The following is a 27,700-nucleotide window of genomic DNA, read 5'->3' as shown; positions in this document are numbered from 1 at the left end:
AGGCAACTGTTTGACTGGACTGTTTTCCCTGGGACCGCGTTCTGGCTGTGTGTGCCTGTCTGCAGTTGCCTGGTCTGCTTTTAGGGAGCCCTGCTGTTCACAAGAGCAGAGTCAGAGTGGAAGGGGCCGCGCCAACCCTCTTCACGTACAGGCCCTGATTGGGGCACCCTGATACCCCATCAAACCCAAGTAGGGCTCCAGAAGAGTCTATGCAAATAGCATGCTTTCCACATCCCTGGTGAAACTCCTCAGCTCTCTGGACCCCATGTGAGCAGAGATATCCCCTCAGTTCATGTAGCAGCCACATTATTCACCCAAGGACTGCAGTGTCTGCATCAAGCAGAGCTTTCCAGAGCCAGACTAGGACATTTTAGGATGTCTCTTACACCACTGCTTCTCCCATGTTCATGTGCGTGTGAGTCACCCTGTTAAAACACAGACTCGGGCTTCCCTGGTGGCGCAGTGGTTGAGAGTCCACCTGCCGATGCAGGGGACACGGGTTCGTGCCCCGGTCCGGGAGGATCCCACGTGCCGCAGGGCTGCTGGGCCTGTGGGCCATGGCCGCTGAGTCTGTGCGTCTGGAGCCTGTGCTCCGCAACGGGAGAGGCCACAGCAGTGAGAGGCCCACGTACCACCAAAAAAAAAAAAAAAAAAAAAAAAAAAAAAAAAAAAAAAACCACAGACTCTGATTCAGTGGATATGAGCTGGGGCCTGAGATGCTGCATGTCTGACCTGCTCCCAGGTGATGCTGATCTGCTGGTGTGTAGGCACAAGGCCTTTGACGTGACCTCTCTTCATGCACTGTCTGTCAGCCTGCCGGGGAAGTGACCACAGAAGTGCACCCTGCATCTCCACTAAAATACAAATTCCCGAAGATCTGAGGCCATGGGCTATGCATCCTGATGCGTCCTGCTGCAGCAGAGGCGAGGCTGGCTTCAGCGGGCTCTGAAGAGCATTCTGAGCTCCCCCTTCAGTGGGCAGGGAGAGAGGTCGTGGCTGTTGGAGAATCAGGCCGTTTCACAGCCCTGGGGTGGCATCAGGGTAGGGGGCTAGACCCCCAGCCCTTAGGGATGGGAGGCCAGAATCTAAGTCCATGGTTCCAGGGAGCTCTTCAAGATAAGAACTCCTGACTGAAAGGAAGGTGTCAAAGTCCAGAAAGAGGCAGCAAGGAAAAAGCAGATGTGACAAAGTTTATACCTCTTCCACCTGGATGCAAGGGCTTCCAGCAAACAGTTGAGCCCTCGTTGCAGTATCATAGATGAGTTAAATGTCCCTGCCTCCTGGCACAATTTCCAGGTGTCCCTGAGATGCTTATGTGCTCACAGCCACTAGCCATGCAACAGCCAGGTGATTTTTTAAGCATGTAAATGATTCCTTCACTCCTCTGCTTAAAATCCTCCCAGGGTGTTCTGTTCCTCTCAGGAGAAAGCGCAAACTCTAGAAGCCTTGCATAACCTGACTCTGCCCACCCACTCTCCACATGGCCTCATCACTGTCCTCCATGCTCACGAGGCTTCAGTCACTCTGACCTCCTTCCTGCTTGTCAAACAGGCCAGAGTCATTCCTACTGCAGGGCCTTTACACTAGCTGTTTTCCTTCCAGTGTCCTCACTGCTTTGCCTTTGAAGTCTCTGGCCACAGGCAAGGTTTCAACAGCAGAGCAAATCCAAAATGAGGTGTAAAACTTTGGTTCTGTGGGATTGGCGTGCATTTACTTTCCCTTTGATTTTTACCCAGTAGAAGCCTGGAACAGTCTGACACCTTCATTTTACAAAGAGGGGACTGAAGCCCAGAGACTGAATGGGACATAATCAAAGCCATTCCGATTTTGGAGGGCAGAACTGCCCAAGGGTGGGCCCACAGGTTATGACTTGGACCCACGGGGAAGGGAATTTAATCTTAACATATGACATACTACTTAGACCTGCTGTGCTTAACAATTTTTTACAATATTTACAAAGTTATAACTCTTCTTCACTCCCTCCTTTCTTTGGCTTTTGACTTTGCTGAGTCCAAGGTTGCTCACAGGAAGGCACAGACAATCCTGGATTTCTCTTCCATTTGTGTTGTCTGATTTTTCCTTGCCACAAAATGTACTTTCTGAGACCAGAAGAGGGTGATTTGTAATTTATGGATTTCTCTCTAGAAATTATAACCAGAACCTAATTTAAAAAATCAAATTGGTTTCATCTAATTAAATTTGGAAATTGCCTCATAAACACATGTTCTGTTATAAATGTCTTTATTTTTTTAATTTTTTTTTTTTTGCGGTACGCGGGCCTCTCACCGTTGTGGCCTCTCCCGTTGCGGAGCACAGGCTCCGGACGCGCAGGCTCAGCGGCCATGGCTCACGGGCCCAGCCGCTCCGCGGCACGTGGGATCTTCCCGGACCGGGGCACGAACCCGTGTCCCCTGCATCGGCAGGCGGATTCTCAACCACTGCGCCACCAGGTGGGAAGCCCATACATGTCGTTAAAAGCAAGGTCTCCTGCTCGCTACCTGAGGCAGGATTGGGTTGAGTCCATCGTGGGGGAGACTCCCCATCCTGCTGAAACTTTCTGAAGAATAGTACCGTCTAGAGCAGTGCTTCTCAAACTTTAATGCCCATGTGAATCACCCAGGGATCTTGGTAAAATGAAGACTCTGATTCGGGAAGTCTGGTGGGGTCTGAGATGCTGTATTTCTAACCAGCTCCCAGGTAAAGCCAATGCTGCTGGTCCATGGACCACACTGAATAAGGGGCAAGACACCTGCACTTGAATTCAGGACCCAAGAGTTGCATAACCTTGGTCTTTACATTTCACCTCTCCAAGTCTCAGTGGCCTCATTTTTATGTAATGGCAAGAGCTAATATTTTTCAATGCTATTTCTAAATGCCAAACACAGTTCTAAACATACATTTATGTTTATTAATAAATATAAATGAGCAGTTTCTTAGTGTACTCAAGGTTACACAGCAAGGAATTGCAGAGCTGGGATTCAGATCTAGGCTGCCTGACCTCAAAAGTCAACATTCATACCTTCTGAGGCCTCACTGGTTTGTGACACACATGGTCACAGCCAGGTTTATGGTCAAAATATAAGGCCTAAGCCCATGACCTCCTTAGGTCCCTTCACAGCGTCAACCCAGAAGTTTGGCATATTCCCAAAAGGTAACCTCAAATGCTCAAACAAGTCAGACAGCGGCCGCCTCCTAGCTCTGGTTCTCTGTATTACAGACCAAGGAGCAGCCAGGAAACGACCTGAAGGTGTCTCACCACAGCTGTTTCCGGTAGATTCCCTCATGGGAATGCCAATATCCCAGCAACTGGTCTTTGAATATCCACAAGGCACCGGGTTCACAGAGAAGTGAGAAGAAAGGTGCGTTGTCCTAATCTGTGTGCACCTTTGTGCCTACAGTTCCAGACAGCGTACCATCTACGAGTCCACCTTTGGAACAGGGCAGGACCCTCTGGGGCCTTCTCAGGACAGAACCACCCCCCATGTCCTCCGCCTGCCTCTTGTCTGCAGAAAAACTTTAGCCAAAGAATAAATTTAAAGTGAGGAAATGCAGAAACAAACAAAAGCAGTCAAATAAAACAAAATAATAATAGTTTAGCCATTAAGCAAAGTCAAAGACCTTTAGTTCTTCCTCAAGGGCTACAGATAATATTCTGAGCCACATTCTTTGGACTATCTTGCAGATACTGAAACACTCACCAGGTGGAAGAAGTTAACTACACGATGACCGGACTGTAGCCATGACATAAGGGGCTCCATCTGACACAATTCCGAGAACTAACTTCAAGGAAATGGGAACAAACTGACCCCGGAACTGAAGATTAACTGTACTTAAAACAACAATATGATGCTGATCAGACCACCCTATGACCAATTCCAAGATGACTGTCAGAGCTCACTGTGCTTTGCTGCACTTAACCCCCTCCCTCCGCCTATACATCCCTGAAACTCCCCCTTTAGAAGCTCTTGCCCTCTGATTGGCAGTGAGGAGTTGGCTTTTGGACATGAGTCTGCCTTCTCCCCGGGTTGCTAGCCTCCTGAATAAAGCAAACTTTCCTTTCCAACCAACGTTTGTCTCTCCAGTATTGGCTTTCGAGCAGCAAGCAGCCAAACGTGAATTCAGCAGCACCTTCAGGGAGCTACTGCTCAGTGTGTCTAACTCACAGTTATGTCTGCACTCTTATTCTCTCTCCATCTATTTCTTTCCTCTTACTGTGGAATCACAATCAAGGGTTTCCTAGACCAGCGCAGTGCATAATCCTATTAGAGCAAGAGGGATACTGCTCCTGTGGAAGAAATCTGTGTAGAGATATGACTCTACCTGCAACATGGCCTAGACCTGTGGTTTCCAAAGGCAGGTAGGTACAAGAACCAGGGTCTTTTCACGCCAGAGCTGTCCTCAATTCAAGGCAAAATGAGGAAAAATTAAGGAGAATGTCATGAGGTACCCATAAAGCTAAATTTATTCGATTTAAAGGACTGCCTTTTATTCTGAGATTATGTCCTTTCTATATATTTGAAATTGTCTTTCATGAAACAGTGTTAATAAAAGACGGTAAAGTACTCTGTGTTGGTTCCCCCAAACCATTTGAAATGTTACGGGCCTGTGAATTCCAAGTCTTCAACATCTGGCACTGAGAGCCATTTATATAACAACACCAAGCAGCTTAACAACACCTGAAAGTCCTGGGTCCTTTCCCTCTGCTTTACAAAGGGCAGGTGGGTAGATGTCTATCTCATCTGTGTGTATGTGAGTGTGTATGATCGCAGCCTGTGCTTTACAGAGAACAGTGTGTAGCTTTTAAATGGCTGGGTTTTGTTTCAGTTGAGTTTCCAGTCCCTCTCTTCCCTAATAAGGTTTCGAATGCGTCTCAGGCAAGGTCTATCAGTATGAGTACCTCCTCTACTTTAGCAGCATCCCTGGGAAGGATGCTTCTCCCAAGCCCACGTTCCAAGATGGAGATGTTACACAGCTCTGCCTCTGAGGAACGCTGCATGGAGTGAGATAAGGTGTTTCCTGAAGGTGTTTCCTCCAGCACCCTGTACACGATAAGACAGTTTTCTCTTCCCTCAGCTCTGAGGTCCGTCCAGGTCTCTCTAGCGAATTTGTGTCCATCAGATTTACCCTGAATATTTCTCCCTCATCAGTACTCCTTGACTTTCCTCCCCAGAGCTCATCCTCCCTTATGGCGGGGCTATTCTTCCCCAAGCTCTCTCTCAACAAGTGTACCTTTCTGCATGAGCACTGAGAGTCTTTAGTCCCTCCATGAGCCTATAGTGTATTTCAGCCTGGGATGCTTATCACCTTTCCCCCCTTCAGACTCCCTAGAGAAACCCTGAAGCAACGATTAACCTCCCCCATCTTACAGATGAGAAAACTGAGGCTTGAAGAGACGAAGAACCTGTTAAATGTCACTTGAGATGGTGGTAGGACTACTGGGATACCAGACTCCATCCTTCCAGCTTCAGTTTCCCTGCCCTTTCTCTGCATTGCTGCGTTTTCTTATTATAATCTGTATCAGCAATCTTGTGGTGTCTTAGAACACAAAGGGTGGGAAGTCAATCTCGCCCATATCCCAATATTAGTATTTACCTGTATCAGCCTTATTGAAGTTTTACTGTTTGTTCGCTTTTGCTCTGCAATGAGCTTCTATACCATTTACTCTAATCTTGAAAGTTTTCAGTGAAGCCACATTGTGTTGGCTTGATGGGAGCATTCTTGTCCAAGGACTTTCTGCTCCATCTCTGATATAAGACCCTGCTAATGCTGGGAGAAGGGCTTTCAACACCATCACCTTGGCTCTGTGGCCAAGGCGTCACCATATGCCTTAGCCACAGAGCAATGTTAAAGCTCAAGAATCATGTATCCCCAGTTAGAGAATGACATTGGGATCATTCTGGAAGCCCAGGGACTGATATGGGTACCATGAGAATCATGTGAGTGTTGTGATTTTTCCAGAGGAACTGCAACTACTGTTTGCCAGGCCTGGGTCTGCTCAGCTGTGCCAGGACTACCTGACTCCTTGAGTCCTAATGCCTTTGCTGAAGAGATCAATAATCCTTTCAATGCCCAATTTTCTTTGTCACTAGGGCTATCAAGACAGCTCAATTGATGCCCCTGTGTTTTTTTCCCACTGTATTATCAGAAACCTTCCAGTAAGTTGTGTCTCACTCACCTTTGTGCCCTTGATGGAGCTCTGCACACAGTAGGTATTTGCCAACTTCAAGCTGAAGTAAACTGAATAAAGCCAAGCGATACGGTCACAGGGTCCTCCTTACCTCATACAGCGTGATGACCCCGTTGGTCTCATTGGGAGGCTTCCACTGGATGTAGATCTTCTCCTCAAAGGGACCCCCTTGGATGGACTCTAGAGGAACAGCTCCTGGAACTACAGAAGGAAAAAATTAGGAACCTGATGTCACCTTCCATCTAATTTCTCCAGCCTCATTGACCTAGAACAGGAGTCAGCAAAATTATCCTGTAAAGGGTCAGATAATAAATATTTTAGGCTTTGTGGGCCATACAGTCCCTGTTATAATTACTCAACTTTGGCACCTGTAGCACAAAAACATCCATAGACAATCCATAAATAAATAGGCATGTCTGTGTTCCAAAAAAGCTTTATTTCTAGAAACAGGCAGTGGCTGAAGTTGACCCATGGGCCATAGTTGGCTAACCATTTTTCTGGAAGACCGATGGCCTTTCATCTGCAGGCTGTGAGCAAGTTTATTCTGGAACTAAAACTGACCAGGGTAAAGAGGACATCTGTAGGTCCCAGCCCTGCCAGCAGTAGGATTCTGGAATTAGACTCTTGCCTTAGGATTGGTATTTGAGGAATGCAATGTGAACATCACTATCATTTTCACAAACCTGTCACGCTTTCTCCAGCTCCAGGAAGTGCTTCCATAGTTTCCTAATCCCTGAATCTACCAGGAACTATGTGCCTTGAAACTTCAGTCTAATTAGAGGGCAGCTCATTTGTCTCGCTGCTGAGTCTCCGACGCCTGACACATGGTAGATGCATAACAACTATTTGCTGGTTGGACAAATAGATGAGTCAATGACCTATGCCAGCATTTTGCCCTAATGAGCAAAACCTTTCCTGGGCTGTTTCTGTACCCAGATAAGTCTTCCTGCCAGCATCCTCCTGCTGAATTCCACCATCATTATAACAGTCTGGAAGATGCTGAACCATAAAATAATGATCTCCCCAATTTCCCGTTATAACCCCCTAGAGGATCATGAATTCACATAAGTCATTACAGAATCTATTTATATTTGGGCATTATAAACGCAGGTATTTTTACTAAGTGCTTACTCTGTGATCAGAATTCTACATACATTATTTCATTTAAGCTACAAAACAGCTCTGCCCAGTATGTATTATCTCCTTTCTGCTGATAAGGGAACTGAGGCTAAGAGAATTAAATAACTTGCTCAAGGTCATATGGCTCTTAAGTTGCAAAGAGGGAAGTGAACACCTGTCTGTGAGCTTCAAAGTATATACTCTTAATCATCATGCTATGCCTCTCTAGATATAGCCATGGCCATATGCTGCAATCAGTTCCCTATTGTTAAATTAAAATATATTTAGTTTTTCTCATTATGGACATGATACACAGAATTTGTTGAATATTAAGAATCTACAAAAAAGATTTTTTAAAAAAGAAAAGAACAAAATCACTCATAATCCCTGTAACTGGAGATACTTTTCCAGTATTTTCACGTGACTATGCATATACATATTTTATTTTTAAAAATTAAACTCCTACTGTGCATATTGTGTTGTAACCTTCTTTTTTCGCTAAACAGATAACAGTTTTTAAAAAATCCTTAAATGTTCTTTGGGGCCATGCATTTTAAAGGCTACTTAGAGCAGGATATGCCCCATCATAGTCACCAATCCTTTATTATCGGGCATTAAAGTTGGTTTGAATTCTTTATGATTATAATAACACTGAAATGAGCATTCTTACAAATAAGTATTTGAATGCAACTCTGTTGATGTCCCTAAGATAAATTCTTGGAAATTAATTTATTGGGCCAAAGTAGATGAACTATTTTATCTTGAAGGCTTTTGACACATATTCCCAGACTGCCCTCCAGAAAGTTCACACAATTCTGGGCTCCCCAAACAGAAGGATATGCCAATTCCCAATCCATGACAACAACAACTATTTAAAAGATTAAGCATATGTAGTTGTATCTTTTTTTTAGAATACTGAAGAGCACAGATTTGCTTTTCAGTTTAATTGGCCATTTGCATTGATTCTTTTATGAACATGCTCTCTATACCCTGTGCTCATTTTCTTGGATGGCTCTTCATTTCTGTTCATCATTGTCTTATGATTTGTAATCTGTTTTTAAGAACTTAAGCTTTTTTGCATAGGTTACAATAGTTTTGGTCAGTTCTTCATTTGGTTTTTAAATCTTTTAGGTATGTAGAAACTTCTAAGTATTCAGATCTCTTATTGCTCTTCCTTCTCCCATCATCCTTTACATAAATATTTATTGAATACTTAATATGACCAAGGGACTTGGTGATAGACATTACGGATACACCGGGGACAAAGAAAGATATAGTCAAATCCTTGATAAAGCTTGTATTCTGGAAAGGGAGACTACATTAAACAAATAATTGCACTCATAATTAGCTTTTAAATGTCGTTATCAGGACTTGGAGGTAAACACATAAGGTGTTGGAAGAATTATAACCGGCAGAGAAAATCTAGCTTGGCAAATCAGAATACTGAGTAGAAAGTAAGTTAGGGTCGATGGATAAGTAGAAGCTACTAAGAAAATCCTGGGGAGGGTGGGTGTTGGAGTGCAGTGGATGGCTTTGTGGAGAAAGTGTGGAAGGAGAAAAGCCATCCTGGGGAGAGAAGATGGTAGCTTGGACCAGGGTGATGGTAGTGTAGAAGAGAATTCGACTGTGTCAGAGATTTGGGGGAGCTCCTGTGATTTGGTGGTGATGGAGGAAAGAGACGTGTCAAGGAAAACCCCAGCTCTTCTGTTTCATACCAATGGGGTAGATCAGAGGTTGTTCATAGAAAGGGAGCCTTAGAGGATGCCTAGTCTTGGAACGGAAGCTAGCAAGCTCAGCTCTGTCATAATTCATTGGACAAGTATGCAGAACACCCAGGGGGCAATGCTGTAGCAGTGGGGTGGGGGCAGTGGGTAGCGATGTTTAGGCACTGAAACCATGGGCAGGGAATAGATCTTGTAGCCAGAGTGCAGAGGAGAACAAAAGTAGCAAGTCTAGGACTAAGGCAAGAGGAACTCCAAACTTAACAAGGAAAACAAAGAAACTCAGAAACTGGGAAGCCGTGTTCAGAGAGGCAACAGAAAACCAGGAAGGTGGGCTGTCACTGAAGCAACCAAGGGAGGAGCAAAAAGGTACTGGTTAACAGTGACAGGTGTGGATGCCGAGTAAGATGTGACCTTCTGTTTCCTCATTGAATGTAGTGTCTTCAAGGTTACTTGTGAACTGAGCAAGGGTAATATAGGGAGAACACTGGGGTCATAAGTCATCCTTTAATGGGTGGAGAAGAGAGTGGAAGGTGAGGTGAGTAAACAAACCAACAAAATGTTTACTTGTGTTGAGATGAGTAAACATTTTGGCTGTAAAGGGGAGGCCAATGCAAGAAGGAGCAAGAATGAGACGTGGAGCTAAAGTACTGCCCCCTCCCAAAGAGGGAGAGGTCATAGTATGATTAAAGGCAACCAAGGAAAAAATCCAAAATCGACGTAAGAGGTAGAAAGATAGGAAAGAGAGAGGAAACAATTGACATTAGTAGGGTCCTGAAAATGCCAGGGCAGGGGTGCGTGGAAAGAGAGCATCCTTCCCTCTGTGAGATAAGAGGAAGAAAATGTGCAAGTGCTCTGGAGAGGGTGGTTGAGGTGTCCTCTAATGGCTCTACTTTCTTGAGAAGAGAGAGTGAAACCAAAGTGTCCTGGAGGAGGAGCTTCGTCAGGGATCTGGAGAAGCTTTAAGAGGTGAAAGTGAGCTGAACAGAGAGATGCTGACGCTGCTCACTAAGAAGGCTGTATCAGATGCAGGCTGGGATGGGCGGTATCAAGCTAGGACCACCACCTGGCCTCCTCCTTTCGTACTAGCTCAGAGCAAATTCTCTTTTCTACCCAACATCAGATGAAGAGTCATCTGTATTTTCTGCCTTCTATTTTATGCTTTATTCCCAACTTTTTCTTTTTAAACCTAACACTTTAATCCATCTGGGATCAATTTTATGTACTGTACACAATGGAAATCTCACAAGAGTTCTTTACAATACTCTTAGGACGATAAATTGACCAGTCAAAACTTTCCCCAGTGATTTAAAATGACATTTTATGATCACATTAAATTATTTTATATTCTAGCACATGTTGTTGGCTTTCTGCTCTATTTCATTGAGTCATAGCTTCTATTCTGACAGTATCTCTCTGTTGTGTTGATATAGCATGTTTTAATATTCAGTAGAACAGGTCCTTTCCAAATATCATCATTCTTTTGCAAAGTTTTCTGGACTATCACTACCCATGTATTCTTCCAGAAGAATACTGGAATAATTTTACAAAACTTCATTCTTCACTTCTCTGGGGGACAAATGACACCTTTTTTATAACAAGTCCTCCTGCCAGTAATATTGTATTAATTCTCATTTCTTAACGTTTTCTTTATAGGTCTCCAAGTTAAAAATGTTTTTTTCATTTCTTACAAACTGTATTCCTAGGATTTTATTACTTTTGTTCATATTATTTTTGCATTACATTAAGGAGTTTCTCTTATGAAACATAAGACAAAATTATGTGTAGCAAATGTATATTTAAATAATAATTATGAAATGAACATGCATGTACCCTCTATCCAATCTAAGAAATAAAACATCACTGTATCATTGGAGCACCCTTTGTGCCTTACACTCTTGTCTCCTACTCTCTGCCCCATGAACAAAAAAAATGCATATTATCCTGAATTTTATGTTAATCATTCTCTTTATTTGGAGTTATAAGCATATACATCTATCTCAAGACAAAATATCATTTAGTTTTTCCTGGTTTCTTTTTTTTTTTTTTTTTTTGCGGTATGTGGGCCTCTCACTGTCGTGGCCTCTCCCGTTGCGGAGCACAGGCTCCGGACGCGCAGGCTCAGCGGCCATGGCTCACGGGCCCAGCCGCTCCGCGGCATGTGGGATCCTCCCGGACCAGGGCACGAACCCGCGCCCCCTGCATCGGCAGGCGGACTCCCAACCACTGCGCCACCAGGGTAGCCCCCTGGTTTCCTTTATATACATAAAACTGAGTGTTTGCATTGCATGATTTGCATTTGTCACTCAATGCTGTTTTGAGATTCATCCCCATTAATGCATGTAGTTGTATTTCATTCATCTAAATTTTATGAATAGAGTCTTATTTATTTTCTATATTGCTTATTTATTACTACAGGCAGACATTAAGACTATTTCCCGATAGGGCTATCTTACAGCATTGCTCCTATGAATATTTTTGTATATTTGGTTGAAAATATATATGATTTTACTAGGGTATACCTAGAAATAGGATAGGTAGACTAAGGGCAATATCTGTCTTCAGCTTTCCTGACTAATGCCAAATGATTTTCCAAAGTGGTGGCAGCAATGTACACTCCCTCCAACAATGTTCGGAAAGCTCCTACGTCTCTACATCCTTACAAACACTTGGTATTGTAAGGTTTTTATATTCTAGACCATCTGGTAAGTGTGAAATGATAGCTCATTGAGATTTTATTTGTTTTTGTCTGCTTTCTAAAGAGGATGAGCATCTTTTAGTGTTTTTTGGACATTATTGTCTTCTTCTTGATTTGTAGAGGTTCTTTGCATACCTTTGCTATGGATCCTTTTATTGGCTATGTGTGTTATAAAAATCTTCTCTTGGTTTTTGTCTTCCCTATCCCTTTATGTTACCTTTGGATAAAGATCAGTTCTTAATTTTGCTGTGGTCAAATTTATCAGTTTTTCTTTTTTTTGTATGGGGAAAAGAAACATTAGTGACCTGATGGTGGTAATCATTTCACAATGTATACCTATATCAAATCATCATGTTGTAGATCTTAAATATATACAATTTTATTTATCAAATATACCTCAACAAAGATGGAAAAAAAATAGCAGCAGATGCTGTTGGTACTTACTGCCCATATACTGATGCTTGCTGCAAAACACTTGCTACTCTACTTGAAGGCTGTGGAAGCAAACTTGGTCTCCACACAGGGTAAGCAAAAAGTGCCAGAGTTAATGTCCCCAAAACATTCTTCAGGCAATGAAAGGAAGTTAATGTATGAATATTCTGGTCTCTTCACCACTGGTTGGGTTAACTCTGAGATATGTTCTAGTAATATTTCTCAAGCTACCTCAAATACCAAAACCCTTGTTTATCATTATTATTATTAATTTTCTTAATATTATTTTCAACCCACTGTGGACCGATACTATCATAAAATTTTTTAAAAGAATAGGAAAGTAAAATCAAAAAGTAAAAGTGAAATATAAAAACATAGAAAATGTAAGTTCCTCCTTTAAAATACTTAATATCTTTTTCTGTAATTATCTTGCCAAGGACCTGAAAGAGTTCATGAGTCAGTGCTGGTCTCTGGATTACAGGTGGAGTGGCACTTCTCTAAAACCCAGTGATTCCCATGGTAATTTTCTTGATAATGCATGTTTTATTGGCTTCCTTCCCTTCCCTGATTCACTTCTCTCTACTTACCAGTGTGTCCTGGACCATATCCTAAATAAACTACTTGCATTTGAATCCTTATCTCAGGATCAGATAAATGCAAACAAAAATAATAAATCCAAATAAAATATTCTTATTTAAGAAATACTTTCTCTACCCTGAAGTCATAAGAATAGTACCTTAAATTTTCTTCAGTTTTAAAGTCATACCTTTTATAAAATGTCTTCAACTCATCTGTAATTGTGTTTTCACATATAGCGTGAGGTAGGGATCTAATTTCAATTCTTCCTCTCTATCCTAGCACTACTTAATGAAAACACATTTTGATTTACTTAACTGATCTGCCATATGCTCCCTCTGCCTTCCATCACATTTCCAGGTATGTATGGGTCCATTTCTACGTTCTCTTTTTTTTTTCAATTGTTGTATTAGACTATTCCTTTGTCAATATCATACCTTTTTTATTAATTGAATGATTCTTTGAATTCTATAGTGCTTTACAATTTTCAAAAGTTTAACACACATGATTTCATAAAATCTCATAATAACCCCTTTTTCCCCCTACCCTGATATTGCCCCTCCCCGTTCCCTCTCCCCACTGGTAACCACTAATTTGTTCTCTATATCTGTGAGCCTGTTTTTTTTTTTTTTTTTTTTATTCACTAGTTTGTTGTATTTTTTAGATTCCACATATAAGTGATATCATACAGTATTTGTCTTTGTCTGTCTTTCACTTAGCATAATGCCCTCCAAGTCCATCCATGTTGCTGCAAATGGCATTATTTCATTCTTTCTTATGGTTGAATAGTATTCCATTGTGTGTGTATATACCACATCTTCTTTATCCATTCATCTGTTGATGGACACTTAGGTTGCTTCCATACCTTGGCAATTGTAAATAATGCTGCTAGGAACATTGGGGTGCATGTATCTTTTGGAATTAGAAATACCGTGTCTTCTTAATTAACAAAGATTTGTAAGTTTTGTAGCTGGTAGAGCAAGGCCTGCAAATATGCATTTTGTGTTCAGGGCTGTCTTACTATTCTTGTCTTTTCTCCTTGCATATACATTTTAGGACTAGTTTGTAAATTTTCAAAACCAAAGTCTCATTTTTCTATTGAAGTCGCATGAATTATAGATCAACTGGGAGACCATAAATGTCCTTATATATTATGGCTTTATAAATTGGGTTTTCCTATATATAAACATGGTGTATCTCTTACTTAGGTCTTCTTTAATGTCCTTCAGTGCTCTATATATTTACATATACTATACATCTTGAAATCTTTTTGTTAGGTTTATTCCTAAAAACCATATATTTTTATTGGTATCATAAATAGTATCAAAAAAACACATACTTTTTAGGAGAATGGAAATGCAACTGATTTAATGTTGAGTTCTTTGTCAAACATGCTATATTCTCTTATTAATTCTAATGAATTGTGTGTAAATTTCTCTGGGTTATCTAATACATAACCATAGCATCTGCAGTTAATGATAATTTTGTTCTTTTCCAATCTTTTAACTATTTATTTAATTTTCTTGTCTTCTACCAAAGCCACCAATACAATATTTAGTGGAGATAATGATAAGCATCTGTGTGCTTTCCAACTTTAAAGGAAATGATTTTATTATTTCATCCTTGGGTGTGGTGTTTTTAAGTTTCTTATAGTTACCCTTTATCAGGGTAAGAAGGTCTTTTTTATTCCTGGTATACAAGGATATTTTCTTTTTAAGTCATGCTGAGTTTTAGCTGAAGCTTTTTCTGTACCCATTGTAGTAATGATATGTTTTTGCCCTCTCTTACTTTGTTAAAGTAGTGAATTGCAGTAATGTATTTGTTAATGTTGAACAAATATTATATTAATTTCCTAAAATAAACCATTTTTTTCCTAGTTGTATACAGTGCTGGATTGTTTGTTAATATTTTGTTTGGGGGATTTGCATCTAATTGTCCTTTTTCTCATAATAAGCTTGTCTGGTTTTGATATTAAGGATAAACTGGTATCCTAAAATGCGGAGAGGAGTGTCCCTTCTTCTTCTCTCTAAAAGTATAGATGCAAGACTGGGATTACCAGTGCCTTGATTATTTGTCTGATTGCACCTGTAAGACCATCTAGGACTGGTGTGTTTTTGTTGGAAAAGTTTAAACTACTGATTCTATTTCTCTATTTGTTGTAGAATTATATACATTTTCCCCCTTTAGTCAAGTTTTTACATTTATATTTTGCTAGGAATTTTTTCATAGCCCATAAACGTCAAATTTACTGGTCTAAAAGGATATTTAATATCCACATTTTATCTTTTTTACTGTGAAAGAACCAGTATACAAGCATATAAAACAAATACACATCTCATTAATTTATCAACAGACAACTTCATACACGCAAAAGGTAAGGGCTCTCTTAACTTCTTAATAATCATGACTTTGCTTTTCATTATAGTTTTTCTTCCTTAAACACACATCCCTAAGCACTATGGAGTTTATTATTAAATAAAAATAATAAATATAATAAATAGTGCTAAACTCTTTTACAAAGCCCAGTCTGGGAGAACTAACCTCTTTCTTTACATCACTAATTTCCATTCCATGAACATGTTCTAACCCAGCATTTATTTATACATTCTGTTAAGAATGTGGATTTTACTGTGTTTTTAAATCTTGTTTCTTGCTGTAATTCTTAAGGGACATTTGCTTTGCATTAAAAGATTGTTCCTCTTTAATAAGAATGAAAGCATTTTTCCATCTGTCCAGTAACCTTTCTTTATGCAAACTTACAAGAGCTGGAACAGGCCGGTCTAGTTTGGTGGGCTGAGATATGTTCTGCTAGTGATTATATGAGCCCCTGTTTTAAATATTTTTAACCCAGAGGGAAAGGGAAAATTTAGATATGCCCATCATTACTTGCCCAGATAAGGGGTCCGCTTGCTTGGAGATGAGGGTTGGTTGGGGAAGGTTACGGAAAAGAAATGACCACACAACAGGAAGCTTCTTTTCAAAAAGAGGACTTACTTTGGTTTTTGAAGGAGCAGCCTGAAGTTACCTGGAGCACTGCCCCTACCTCTAACTAGAATGTCTCTTCCCAAAGATACTCTTTCCTCAAATCCCTCTGCTTTCTTGATTTACCACATTGCAGACTTGGACCAAGGGCTCTCATTCTCTGCTCTGTGGACTGGCATATAAAGATGCCTCAACATTAAGATCTTCTGAACCCCTGACCCCCCCCCCACTCCTATCAGCTCCGTAGCCCACCCTCGCCTTCAGCCTTGGGCAGAGTTTGAGGGTATTTATGAAATTGTGCCCCAAGGGACTGGGTGGCAGTGGAGGGGGTGGTTTCTTTTGGTGAAGTCACAGCTCAGTCATCTTTTCTCCATGTAGGTCCCCCTCACCCAACATTGCTCTGCATTAATTCCTCTGGCATGGGTATGGCATCCTCTTATAGTTCTCAGGGCAGAATGAAAGGCATTTTTCTATTCCTTTGGGAAGGTAGTTTAAGAATGATCAGATGACCATCTTGAATCAAAACTCTCATTTTCATCATGCAGATCTGTAATGTAGTACTAACATCATGGGCTGAGCCAGACTGTCTGGGTTTATGTCCCATTCTCACCACTTATTTGTTGTACAACCTGAGGCAAGTTGCTTAACCTCTCTGTGACTCAGTTTCCTTGATTTAAAATGATTCAGTTTCCTTACTTTAAAATGAGGATTAAAATAGTACCTCCTTCATAGCTGTTGTGGTGATTTACACTTTGTGTGTTTGCTCCTCCCCCTGGTCCCATCACATTCTCTGAGAACTGCTCTAGTGCAGCCTGGAGATCACCAATTTGATTCTTTTGCAGAATCAGAATTGTTACTATTTCCTTTGGTGTCCTTCCCTCTATCTACAGTCTCTGAATAGTGTCGTACTGCTAATCATAGAAGCCGTATCTTCTCGTAGCTTACTGAGCATATTTAACAGCTTTCTAAAATTTTCTTCTGATTTCTATGGTAAATTATTTAAAAATCTATTTTGTCTTTGAGGAGATTCTCATGATTTATTCATTCAATAATATATTTATCACATGTCTATAATCTACCTGGCACTGTTCTAAGTGCTTGGAGGTACCAGTAAACACAAATAGAAAAAAACCATCATTGTCTCTTTGGTATACATGCAAGTGGGAGAAGAGAGATAATTAAATGTAGAGTGAAATAGGCAGCATGTCAATGATAAATCCTAGGGAGATACACAGAGCAGGGAAGAGGGACAAGGAGTCTGGTGTTAGAAAAGTCCAGTTTATAATAGAAAGGTTGAGGAAGATTCACCTGAAAGATGACATTTGAGCGAAGACATGAAGGAGGTGAAGAAACCAGCCCTGTTTTTTTGTGTGAAGGTTATTCTAGTCAGAAGGAATGGCAAATGCAAATGTCCTGAGGCAGGGACACACCTGGCACATCTGAGGAGAACAGTGACTGGATTTATGTAGTAAGGCAGACATAGAAGAAGATGAGGTCAGATAGGCAACCAGAAAAGTGGTAGTATTAAAACCAGGCAGGACCCTGTGGGGCTCCTGGGCACAGAAGCCTTTCTGTGCCCCCTGTTCCTTGTTTGTAGGGAACAGAGTCTAGCCTCCCTGACCTGCCCTGAGTTCCAAAGGGCAGCTTCAAACAGGTAATAATCAGGGAAGGGAGGGGATGCAGACAGAGACAAGGGAGGAGCAGCCAAGAAACAAGAGTGCAGCCTTGGGGCAGGGTCCTGGTTCTGCCTCAAGGGATGCATGGAACAATATCTTTGCATTCTTTACAGAACTAAAACCCCCAACAAATGTAAGATGTTAGCATTCTTCATTTCAAATAAGATCACAGTTTGATAACCTCATCAAGAGACCACCTGAGGCCAAATTAAAGGAACCAGAAAGGCTCATTAGGAGGAGACTACCTGAAATCAGATTAAAGGAGTGCAGATCCTGCACACACCTTAATCTTATCAGCAACCCCACTCTTGAACTACTGCTATAAAACTCCTCACCAAATCCTCCCAGATTGGGGGACACAGATTTTGGAGGGCATGAGGCCGCTGTGTTCCCCTTTGCCTGGCAAAGCAGTAAAGCTAATAAAGCTAGTCTTTTGTACTTCACCCAAAACTCTGAGATTCTATTTGGCACCAGTACACAGAGGCCAAGTTTTCCGCATCAGCGTGGTCACACAGGACCTCGTGAGCCATCCTAAGGACTTGTGCTTTTAATCTCAGTAACACAAGAAACCACTGGAAGGTTAAGCACAGAGGGGTGATGTTGTGATTTGCCTCATGGTTTAGTAAGATCCTTCTGGCCACTGTGTTGAGAAAACAGAGCAGGGGCCAGGGCTAAAGCTGAAAGGCCATTGTGGAGGCCACTCTAAAAATACAGGTTGGAGACTGCAGTGGCTTGGACCAAAGAGCTAGCAGTAGAGGCTGTAAAAAATGATCAGGGTCTTGCTATATATTGATGGACAAGTCAAGAGAGTGTGCTTATGGATGGGATGTGGGGAGTGAACAGGGATGCTTTGCACAAAGCAAGGGGGCGCCAATCATAGAGAATAGGTATGTTCCCTGGAGTTTGCAATCCAGGACTTCAGATGTGACAGAAGTGAGGAATCAAGGTTTCTGACTTGAGCCACTGATACAATGGAGCTGCCATTAACTGAGGTGGAGAAGAGCATGAGGAGAATGAGACTGGTGGTGGCTGAAGGATGATCAGGCCAGCTGTGGACGTGTTTAATTCCAGTGGCTGATTAGCAATGCAGGTGGACAGGTCTAACAGGATAAATGACTGGATAATTTGGATAAATGACTCCGGAGGGCAGGGGAGAGGTCTGGCCTGGAGATGTCAACTGGAGAAATCATTAGCATATGGATAGATTTTAAAGCCAAAGGACTGGAGGAAGTAATTAGAGGAATGAGTGTGGATCAAGGGTCAACAAGCTATGGCCACTGCCAAATGCAACCAGCTGCTTGTTCTGTAAATAAAATTCCACTGGAACACTGCCACACCCATTCGTTTCTACGGCCAGAGTGAGATGTTTGAAATTGGGATTACAGAGGTATTATAGGTAATTTTAAGATGGTCCCCTGCCCATAACTAACAGAAATCTTGCATAGATCACTGGTTTGGTTTTTCCAAGTCACACACCCTTGGTTAGAAGCAGTCTGCCGAGGCTGGTACTGGCCACACACCACTTAATATAGCTCTTGGCAGAGAGTAAATTAAATGCTTTATGTGTACACTTTCACATAGGACACCATATAGAAACTGGTGGGATGACCATCCTCATTTTACAGATGGGGGCACTAAAATGTACAGAATGCAAGTAATTTAATCAAGGTTACACAACAAAGTAGTGAATGGAGCCTAGATATAGCCCAGATCCCTCTGACTCCAAAGTATTTTCTGAATCACCCTTTTCTTCCATCACCTGGTAGATATGTGAGTTTAGAAAAGCTTAAAGACAGTCAAACTAAAGTCACCTACTAGTGGAAAAATCAGCACATCTCGGCCCCAGGCTGAGGCTCTTTTTACCACATCACATGACCACTCCACAAGTCAAGAAGTCCTTTTCCATGAAGCTGAATTACAGTCCACTCTCGGTGTCCGCAGGAATTGGATCCAGGATAACAAAATAACAAAATCCACTGAAGCTATATTATTTATATAAAACGGCGCAGTGCAGTTGACCTTCCACACTGGGGGTTCCTCGTGGGAGGATTTAACCAACCGTGCATTGATTTCGAAATCCATCTGCAGATATGGAATCCACAGATATGGAATCCACAGATACAGAGGGCTAACTGTACTTTCTTTTGATTCAGCTAGGTCTTTTTCTTCCCCGTCTTACTCACTGTGAAAAGACTTCTTGAGGAAAGATTCCTGTTTTGTCTTATCTTCTAAGTTGCTTTACCCTTCTTTTTTTTTTTTTTTTTTCATAATTCTTTAGTGGATCCACATATTCCCTCCCCACAATTTCATTTCTTTTTCTATCTAACAGCACGGAACTTTCCATCCCTTTGATAGAGTTCTACAACAAAGGTTAATTACTTTATAATTTCATTCTCTTTTTAAAAAAAAGCACACTAAAATTGCTAATTTTAACTGTGCTTCTTGTCAGTAGGTTCATGTAAATTCACTGTAATTAAACCAGATGTTTTCTTGTGCCTAAAATTCAGGTGGTAATTTAAGGGAAATTTTCATTTCAACATAAAGGAGGACAGAGTGTTATCAAGGGAAGTTTTCTCCTCTCTTCTCCTATCTTATTCTTTCCTCTTCTTTCTTCCCCTCCACTTTCACGTCTGAAAAGTGGGGGTAATGGTGAACTTTGAGGGTAGTTGTGAGAAGTAACAAGTCAGTTTATGTAAAAGCACAGAGCCCTGCACAGTCAGCACAAGTTTTCCTTCCTATCATCTTGTCTAGGTTGTTTTGTTTTTTTTTAAATTTATTTTTTTTTGCCTCTCCATTCCAGGTGCCATATTGGTTGGTTAGTTGGTTGTTGTTCATTATAGAGGCTGAGAACTAACTTAAAAGTTGAAATAATTTGAAAATGGCTCAGAGGAGTCTGTGAGTCTTATAGAGACAAGATAGATTTAAACAATTTCAATCCACTTTGTAATTTCCAGTCTTGGTGGAGGAAAGATAATTTTTTTCTGGATAAATTTTTATATCTTAAGGTGTCAAACATACCTTTTTAATGGAACTATACAGTGGGCTATTAGTAAATGTTTCACAGCCAGCTCTCCAGGAAAACAAAACACAATAAAACCTCAATATGTTTCCTGATTTCCATGGTATAAATATCTCCACTGTGGTTGATTTTAAGCAGTGAATGTGATATCACTGGGTTCAGAGGTTAGAAGAGAGGCTAATGATTAGCTCTATCAAGCCAGTATCAGCTGGTTTTGAGTGTAAATAAAATATATTATACACGTCTTTACCTTCTTAGCATATATAAGCAGGGCCCCGTGATATCATGAAAGAGGCATGGATTTCGATATTAGCTATTCATTCAACAAATAGTTAATGAGCATCTACTATGTGCCAGGCAGACCATAAACACACACATACACACACACAGTATTTCAGGTAATGATAAGTACTACAGAAAAGGATAAAACAGAGAGAGTGTTTAGGGAGATACTGGCCAGGAATAGGATTGTATCTTAGATAGGGTTGGGGGAAAAGCACAGATAAGATTTTGGGATCTACTTATTGGCTCTGCCATTTGTTACTTAGTAGCCTTAGACAGGTTCCTTAAACTCTCTGAGCCTCAGATTTCTCTTCCACCCGGTATCAGTAGCACCTACATCACAGTATTTGGCAACTGACTGTATGAATGGAGAGTGTCAGCACAACACTTAGCTCATAATGGACATTCAAAAACTGTAATTGCACTTCTCCTTACCTTTTATGATAGCTCAAGGTCATCTCTGCAAACATTAAAAATGTACTGAGCCCTAATTAAATGATGGCTCAGCACTTACTAAGATGTTTATAGCTTTTCATCCTTAACTGAATGACTATGGATTTCATTACTTATTGCCTTGCTGTTATCACTTTTTATACTTTTCTTCTCACTGTCCTCTTATCCAGATTTTATGTGCTGCATCTTGTTACTGTACAAGTACACGTCCCTAGCAACATGCAGCCTCTTGTTACTGCATCTTGTTACTGTACAAGTATACGTCCCTAGCAACATGCAGCCTCTTGTTACTGTTTCTTCTCACTGTACAAGTACATGTCCCTAGCAACATGCAGCCTCCTTCTAGCTTCATGTGACCTGAGAAACCAGATAATTAACCTTGTTAGAAATGCACATAAAATACAAGCACTCATTCCTAAAATATCAGTTTTCTCTATGATGAAAGTACATATCTTATACTAAATGCAATAATATATGTAATATATGTGATTAAGGATATATTAAATGTGATCAAGCATATTATGTTAATATATTATATACTATATGATTAATTATAATAAATTAGATTTTTATACAATTACTATAAATTATATGGGAATCTACATTCCTTATTGCAAAATAAGAAAAATGATACTGTTTGCTTTTTCATGTTTGGTGTTAAGATTAAACAAACCTACATTGTTGATGAAAATGTAAAATGATAAGGACTTCTATGGAGGAGAATCTGTCATCATCTAACAAAAATGCATATGCATTTACCCACTGACCCCAGTAATCCAACTTTCAGGAACTTCTCATGAAAATACATCTCCATAATACCAAACAACATATGCACAATACTGGATACAGTATTATTTGTCATAGCAAATAATGGGAACAACCAAGTGTCCACAGGACCCTAATTAACCATGGTATATCCACATAATGAAGTCCCACACAGCTATAAAAAAGAATGACACAAATCTGTACAAACCGACATGGACTGATTTCAAGGATATATTAAGTGAACAAAAACACAAGATGCAGAGTATACCTACTATGCTATCTTTTATATAAAAATAAGAGAAATAAAGATAATTTTTACTTTTTTGCAAAATGAACTATAGGAAAGATATATCTGAAATAAATACAAATGGTTACCTTTCAGGTGCAGATATGAACAGTGTGAAAGAGAGACGCTGGCAATTCTTCTCTGAGTGTACCTTTTTATACAGTTTTGACTTTTGAACCAAGAAACTGTTTTGATGTTAGAAACAATGACATTAAACAAAAAAGGATGGGGAGAAGGCAGACCTTAAAACTGAAATAAATGAACATAATAGGGAATCAAATTGATAATATAACCATCCAGAGAAAAGAATGAACTTTTGGATATGGTATCATGACTACTCAAGGAGAGAAAAACTAAAAAGAAAATCTGTAACCTAATTTAGTAGTTTTCTTGTTTGTTAGGAGGACTGGTATTGTAATTCTGAGACTACTTTGTGTGTATTGTAGCATGGAACAAATGAAAAAATATGTGAATGTTGGGGGTTTTCACTGTGGGAGGAGGGAGATAGATATATATGGATTGAGGGCAAGTGCAGAAGAATCCTGAGGTGTTGGATTTGAATTAATGTGAGCTCATGATTTAAAACAGATAAAATTATATTCCCCAGCTCTACCTTCTTGAAGAGCCTAGCGGCAATGACACCCCATTGAGCACAACTAAGATGCATCTCTGAAAACAACTAGAAATCCTCAGATAAGTGGTTAACTCCAGGTCTGGGGCAGAGACATTACAAGGAGAGTCTGGAATATTTTGTTGCACCAGAAGCAAGGAAGACTAATGAGAGCATGTCCAAAGGACCTAGGAGCCAATCTGAAGGGACTCTCACTAGCCATATTTGAGACAGTTTGAGCATTGAAAAGAATAATCATAGTAATGGATTTTAATACACTGAGGAAAAAAAAATGACCCACGAGTCAACAGGGAAAAAAAATGGGGAGGGGGATGAGGAGAGAAAAGCTCTTTTATAAAGAAGAATGCAAAGTAATACATGTAGAGGGAATGCTGGATTTAGAGCACCCTTTTGTAAATATCAGCATAATAATTGATGCAGGAGAGGATTATCAAGGAGTGTTAAAACCATTGGGTCAAAAGTTCTTGGGGAGACCCGGAATTGCCAAAGCAATCTTGAGGAAAAAGAACAAAGCAGGAGGCATAACCCTCCCAGACTTCAGAGAATACTACAAAGCTTCAGTAATCAAAGCAGTGCCGTACTGGCACAAAAACAGACATACGGATCAATGGAACAGAATAGAAAGCCCAGAAATAAACCCATGCACTTATGGTCAATTAATCTTCGACAAAGGAGGCAAGAATATTAAATGGGAAAAAGTCTCTTCAGCAAGTAGTGCTGGGGAAATTGGACAGCTGCACGTAAATCAATGAAGTTAGAACACACCCTCACACCAAAAATTAACTCAAAATGGCTTAAAGACTTAAACATAAGATGTGACACCATAAAACTCCTAGAAGAGATCATAGGCAAAACATTCTCTGACATAAATTATACCAATGTTTTCTTAGGTGAGTCCCCCAAGGCAGTAGAAATAAAAACAAAAACAAACAAAAAACAAGTGGGGACTGGGACCTCCCTGGTGGTCCAGTGGTTAAGACTTCACCTTCCAATGCAAGGGGTGCAGTTTTGATCCCTTGTCAGGGAGCTAAGACCCCACATGCCTGTGGCCAAAAACCAAAAAAAAGAAAAAAAAACCGAAGCAATGTTGTAACAAATTCAATAAAGACTTTAAAAATAGTCCACATCAAAAAACTCTTAAAAAAACAAACAAGGGCTTCCATGGTGGCACAGTGGTTAAGAGTCCATCTGCCGATGCAGGGGACACGGGTTCGTGCCCCGGTCTGGGAAGATCCCACATGCCGCGGAGCGGCTGGGCCCGTGAGCCATGGCCGCTGAGCCTGCGCGTCCGGAGCCTGTGCTCTGCAACGGGAGAGGCCACAACAGTGAGAGGCCCGCGTACCGCAAAAAAAAAACCCAAAAAACAAAAAAACAAATGGGACCTAATCAAGCTTACAGGCCTTTGCACAGCAAAGGAAACCATAAACAAAATGAAAAGACAATCCACAGAATGGGAGAAAATATTTGCAAATGATGTGACCAACAAGAGCTTAATTTTTAAAATATACAAACAGCTCATACAACTCAACAACAAAACAAACAACCCAATTAAAAAATGGGCAGAAGACTTAAATAGACATTTCTCCAAAGAAGACATACAGATGGCCAATAGGCACATGAAAAGATGCTCAACATCACTAATTATTGGAGAAATGCAAATCAAAACTACCATGAGGTACCACCTCGCACTAGTCAGAATGGCCATCATTTAAAAAGTTTACAAATAACAAATGCTAGAGAGGGTGTGGAGAAAAGGGAACCCTCTTACACTGTTGGTGGGAATGTAAATTGGTGCAGCCACTATGGAAAACAGTATGGAGGTTCCTCAAAAAACTAAAAAGAGGGTTGCCACATGATCCAGCAATCCCACTCCTGGGCATATACCCAGACAAAACTCTAATCCAAAAAGATATATGCACGCCAATGTTCATAGCAGCACTATTTACAAGAGTCAAGATATGGAAGCAACCTAAGTGTCCATCAACAGACAAATGGATAAAGAAGATGTGATACACACACACACACACACACACACACACACACACACACACACACACGGAATATTACTCAGCTATCAAAAAGGATGAAATAATGCCATCTGCTGCAACATGGATGGACCTAGAGATTATCATACTAAGCAAAGTAAGAAAGAGAAAGACAAATACCATATGACATCACTTATATGTGGAATCTAAAATATGAGACAAATCAACATATCTATGAAACAAAAACAGACTCACAGATATAGAGAACAGACTTGTGGTTGCCAAGGGGGAAAGGGGGTACAGGAGAGAAGGACTGGTAGTTTGAGATTAGCGGAGGCAAATTGTTATATATTGGATGGATAAACAACAAGGTCCTACTGTATAGCACAGGGAACTATTGATATATTCAATATCCTGTGACAAACCATAATGGAAACAAATATGAAAAAGAATATATATATATATATGTAAAACTGAGTCACTTTGCTGTACAGAAGAAATTAACACAACATTGTAAATCAACCATACTTCAATTAAAAAAAAAATGTTCTTGGGGAATAGGATCCTCAAGGATCTCAAAGCATCACTGCACAGGTGAGCTAATTTACAAAGAGAAAAGGTGCTGCATTTTCTGTGGAGGGACTGGGTGGTCCCCATCTTATCTAAGGGACCAAGGCAGCAACATCAGTAGAGGGGGTCCCTGACATTATGTACCTCTTGACATGATACAGTGAGAAATATACATCACCAACCCATATAGCATTTTTGTCAAACATGTCTCATATTCTGGTTTGTCACATAAAATCAGGTTTAATATTACTGGAAATATGAATGTGGGTTATCTGTTTATTTTAAAATTAATGCACAATTTCTTAGATGTTCTATGGTATTGTGGGTATGGAGGAGAATGTCCTTATCCTTAGGTCATGTCATGTATGCTAAAGAATTTAGGGGTCAGGTATCATGATTTCTGCCACTTACTTTCAAAGAGTTAAAAATATTATATGTATGTTTATATATATTTCTATATCAAATATATCATACCTAGGTATCATATATATATATATATATGAAAAAATAGATAGCAAGGTGTTCAGAAATGTTGAATCTAGTGAAGGTTTTACAGATCTCGTTTGTACTATTCTTTCAATTTTTCTATGGTTTTGAAACATTTCAAAGTAAGATCTTGGGTATGAGTCATTGTATAAAATATAACATGCTTATGGGTGTCTAGATTCCGTTTCACAGTCTTGGCTGTGGTCTGGTTGAAGGCAGAGAAGTAACCACCCAATAAATGAGTCACAGTTTTGTATGAGACATTTGTGAAGAAAAGGGGAAAAATAAAGAACCTGTTTAGTCTCTTATTAACGATGACCTCCCAGATGAAGCAACAGGGCTCAGTGGCCATGACCTCCTCTCACCAGTGGTGGATTACTTCACACGCTCACGAAAGCACCGGGGTGATGAAATGACAAATTCCGTATATTCCCCAGAAGACAATTTTGTAGCACAGATGAAAGAAGCGTGAGTCCAGTCAGCTCAATCTGCAAGGCTGCACCTTGGTTCCCCAAAGCGGGTTTCGGTTAATGGACTAGAGCTGAGCTTCATCCCCAGCTCGACCTTGAGGTGAATGAGCTCCGGGCAAACAGAGATGGTGCCTCTCCCCTCTTTAGGAGAAATGGAACCTAATCCAGGCATGCAGAGGGCACTGTGCTCTTCTGAGACTTTCCTGCAACCCGGTGGTTCCTGAGGTGGGGCCTCAGGAGGGCTGTAAGATGGAGGCCTGGTGTCTTAATGTTGCTGTGTTTACTGTGATAATGGCCGCACATCTCGGTAGAGCAGGAATGGATGTGATATTAATGGTGTTTGATTAAAATTTAATTTCAAAGCGTTGCTGCTCTCAATTTGTTTTGATAAAGGCCTTGTGATTTTTCTTTTCCTGATGACAAGAAGAACGGGAGAGGCTGAGGCAGGCCTTAAGGATGGGATTTGGGATTTGCTGTTGCACATGTAGGTAATCCTCAAAAAGCAGCCCAAGGTGGGCAGAGCATCTTGGCAAAAAATGCCCTGAGCTGTTCCTGGGCCAAAGCCTCCTGTTCATCTTCTGCAGCCTGAGTTTTCATGCTGGTTCTCAACAGTGGCTCCTCCCTGTCTAACAACCAGATCCCTCATGAACACTTGTCACTAAACCCACCCTACTTGCCCCAACTCTGCTTCTCCAACCAGGCACTGACCACATCGCCACTCCTTGCAAGTTGATGTCATAATCTACAACCAGTTAACAGTGGATGTCTATAGCTCTGCAGAGATGGGTGGGTGCTTTCTGGATTGGTTGTGCTAGAGCATTCTTTGTCAAGAATTTTTTTTTTTTTTTTTTTTAGTGCAAATGTAGTAGCTACATTTAATGAAAACTTATATAATCTGATGAGCATGATTCCAATTTCTATATACACCATCCTTTTTAATGAGCACAACTATCTGTAAGGTAGGTACTATTACTATCTCCTTTTTATAGATGAGGAACCAAGGCACTGAGAGGTTAAGCAAATTGCTCCAGGCGTATCTGGCTCCAGAGTCTTCCTTCTCAAAGAGGGCATTATTCTACCTGCTGGAGGAAGGGGCTGTACATTTTTGAAACAATGGAGCCAGATCTTGGGAAAGTTTTGGCAGCTTCATCAGAAGCTAAATCCAGGGCCACATGTCCTGGGCTGCAAAATGAAGCCAAGATGAGATGTCTGACCCTCTCTGTTGGAGGATGGATGGGAACAGGTTCATGGGAAACAGGGCACTCAGGTCTTCTGGAGAAGTTGATCTCGGGGAGAGGTGTACCCACAGAAGACTGAGGTTCATTACAAGATAGGAAGATGGGGAAACAAAGTGACAGAGGC

General features: G+C 40.7%; 1 protein-coding gene across 27 annotated transcripts in view; it reads right to left on the bottom strand.

Moving 5' to 3' along the window:
- PTPRT (protein tyrosine phosphatase receptor type T) overlaps window positions 1–27,700 on the bottom strand; it is a 1,303,183-nt gene that overhangs the window by 370,467 nt on the left and 905,016 nt on the right. For all 27 annotated transcript variants that reach the window (XM_067013228.1, XM_067013229.1, XM_067013240.1 and 24 more), the window contains one exon: window positions 6,279–6,388. In XM_067013228.1, coding sequence (XP_066869329.1) covers window positions 6,279–6,388 — 110 coding nt within the window. The remainder of the gene's footprint in view (window positions 1–6,278; window positions 6,389–27,700) is intronic.

The sequence above is a fragment of the Kogia breviceps genome, chromosome 14 (assembly GCF_026419965.1).
Source record: "Kogia breviceps isolate mKogBre1 chromosome 14, mKogBre1 haplotype 1, whole genome shotgun sequence".
Taxonomy (NCBI): domain Eukaryota; kingdom Metazoa; phylum Chordata; class Mammalia; order Artiodactyla; family Physeteridae; genus Kogia; species Kogia breviceps.
The sequence above is the reverse complement of the archived record's forward strand: the minus strand, read 5'-3'. Positions and strand labels throughout refer to the sequence as shown.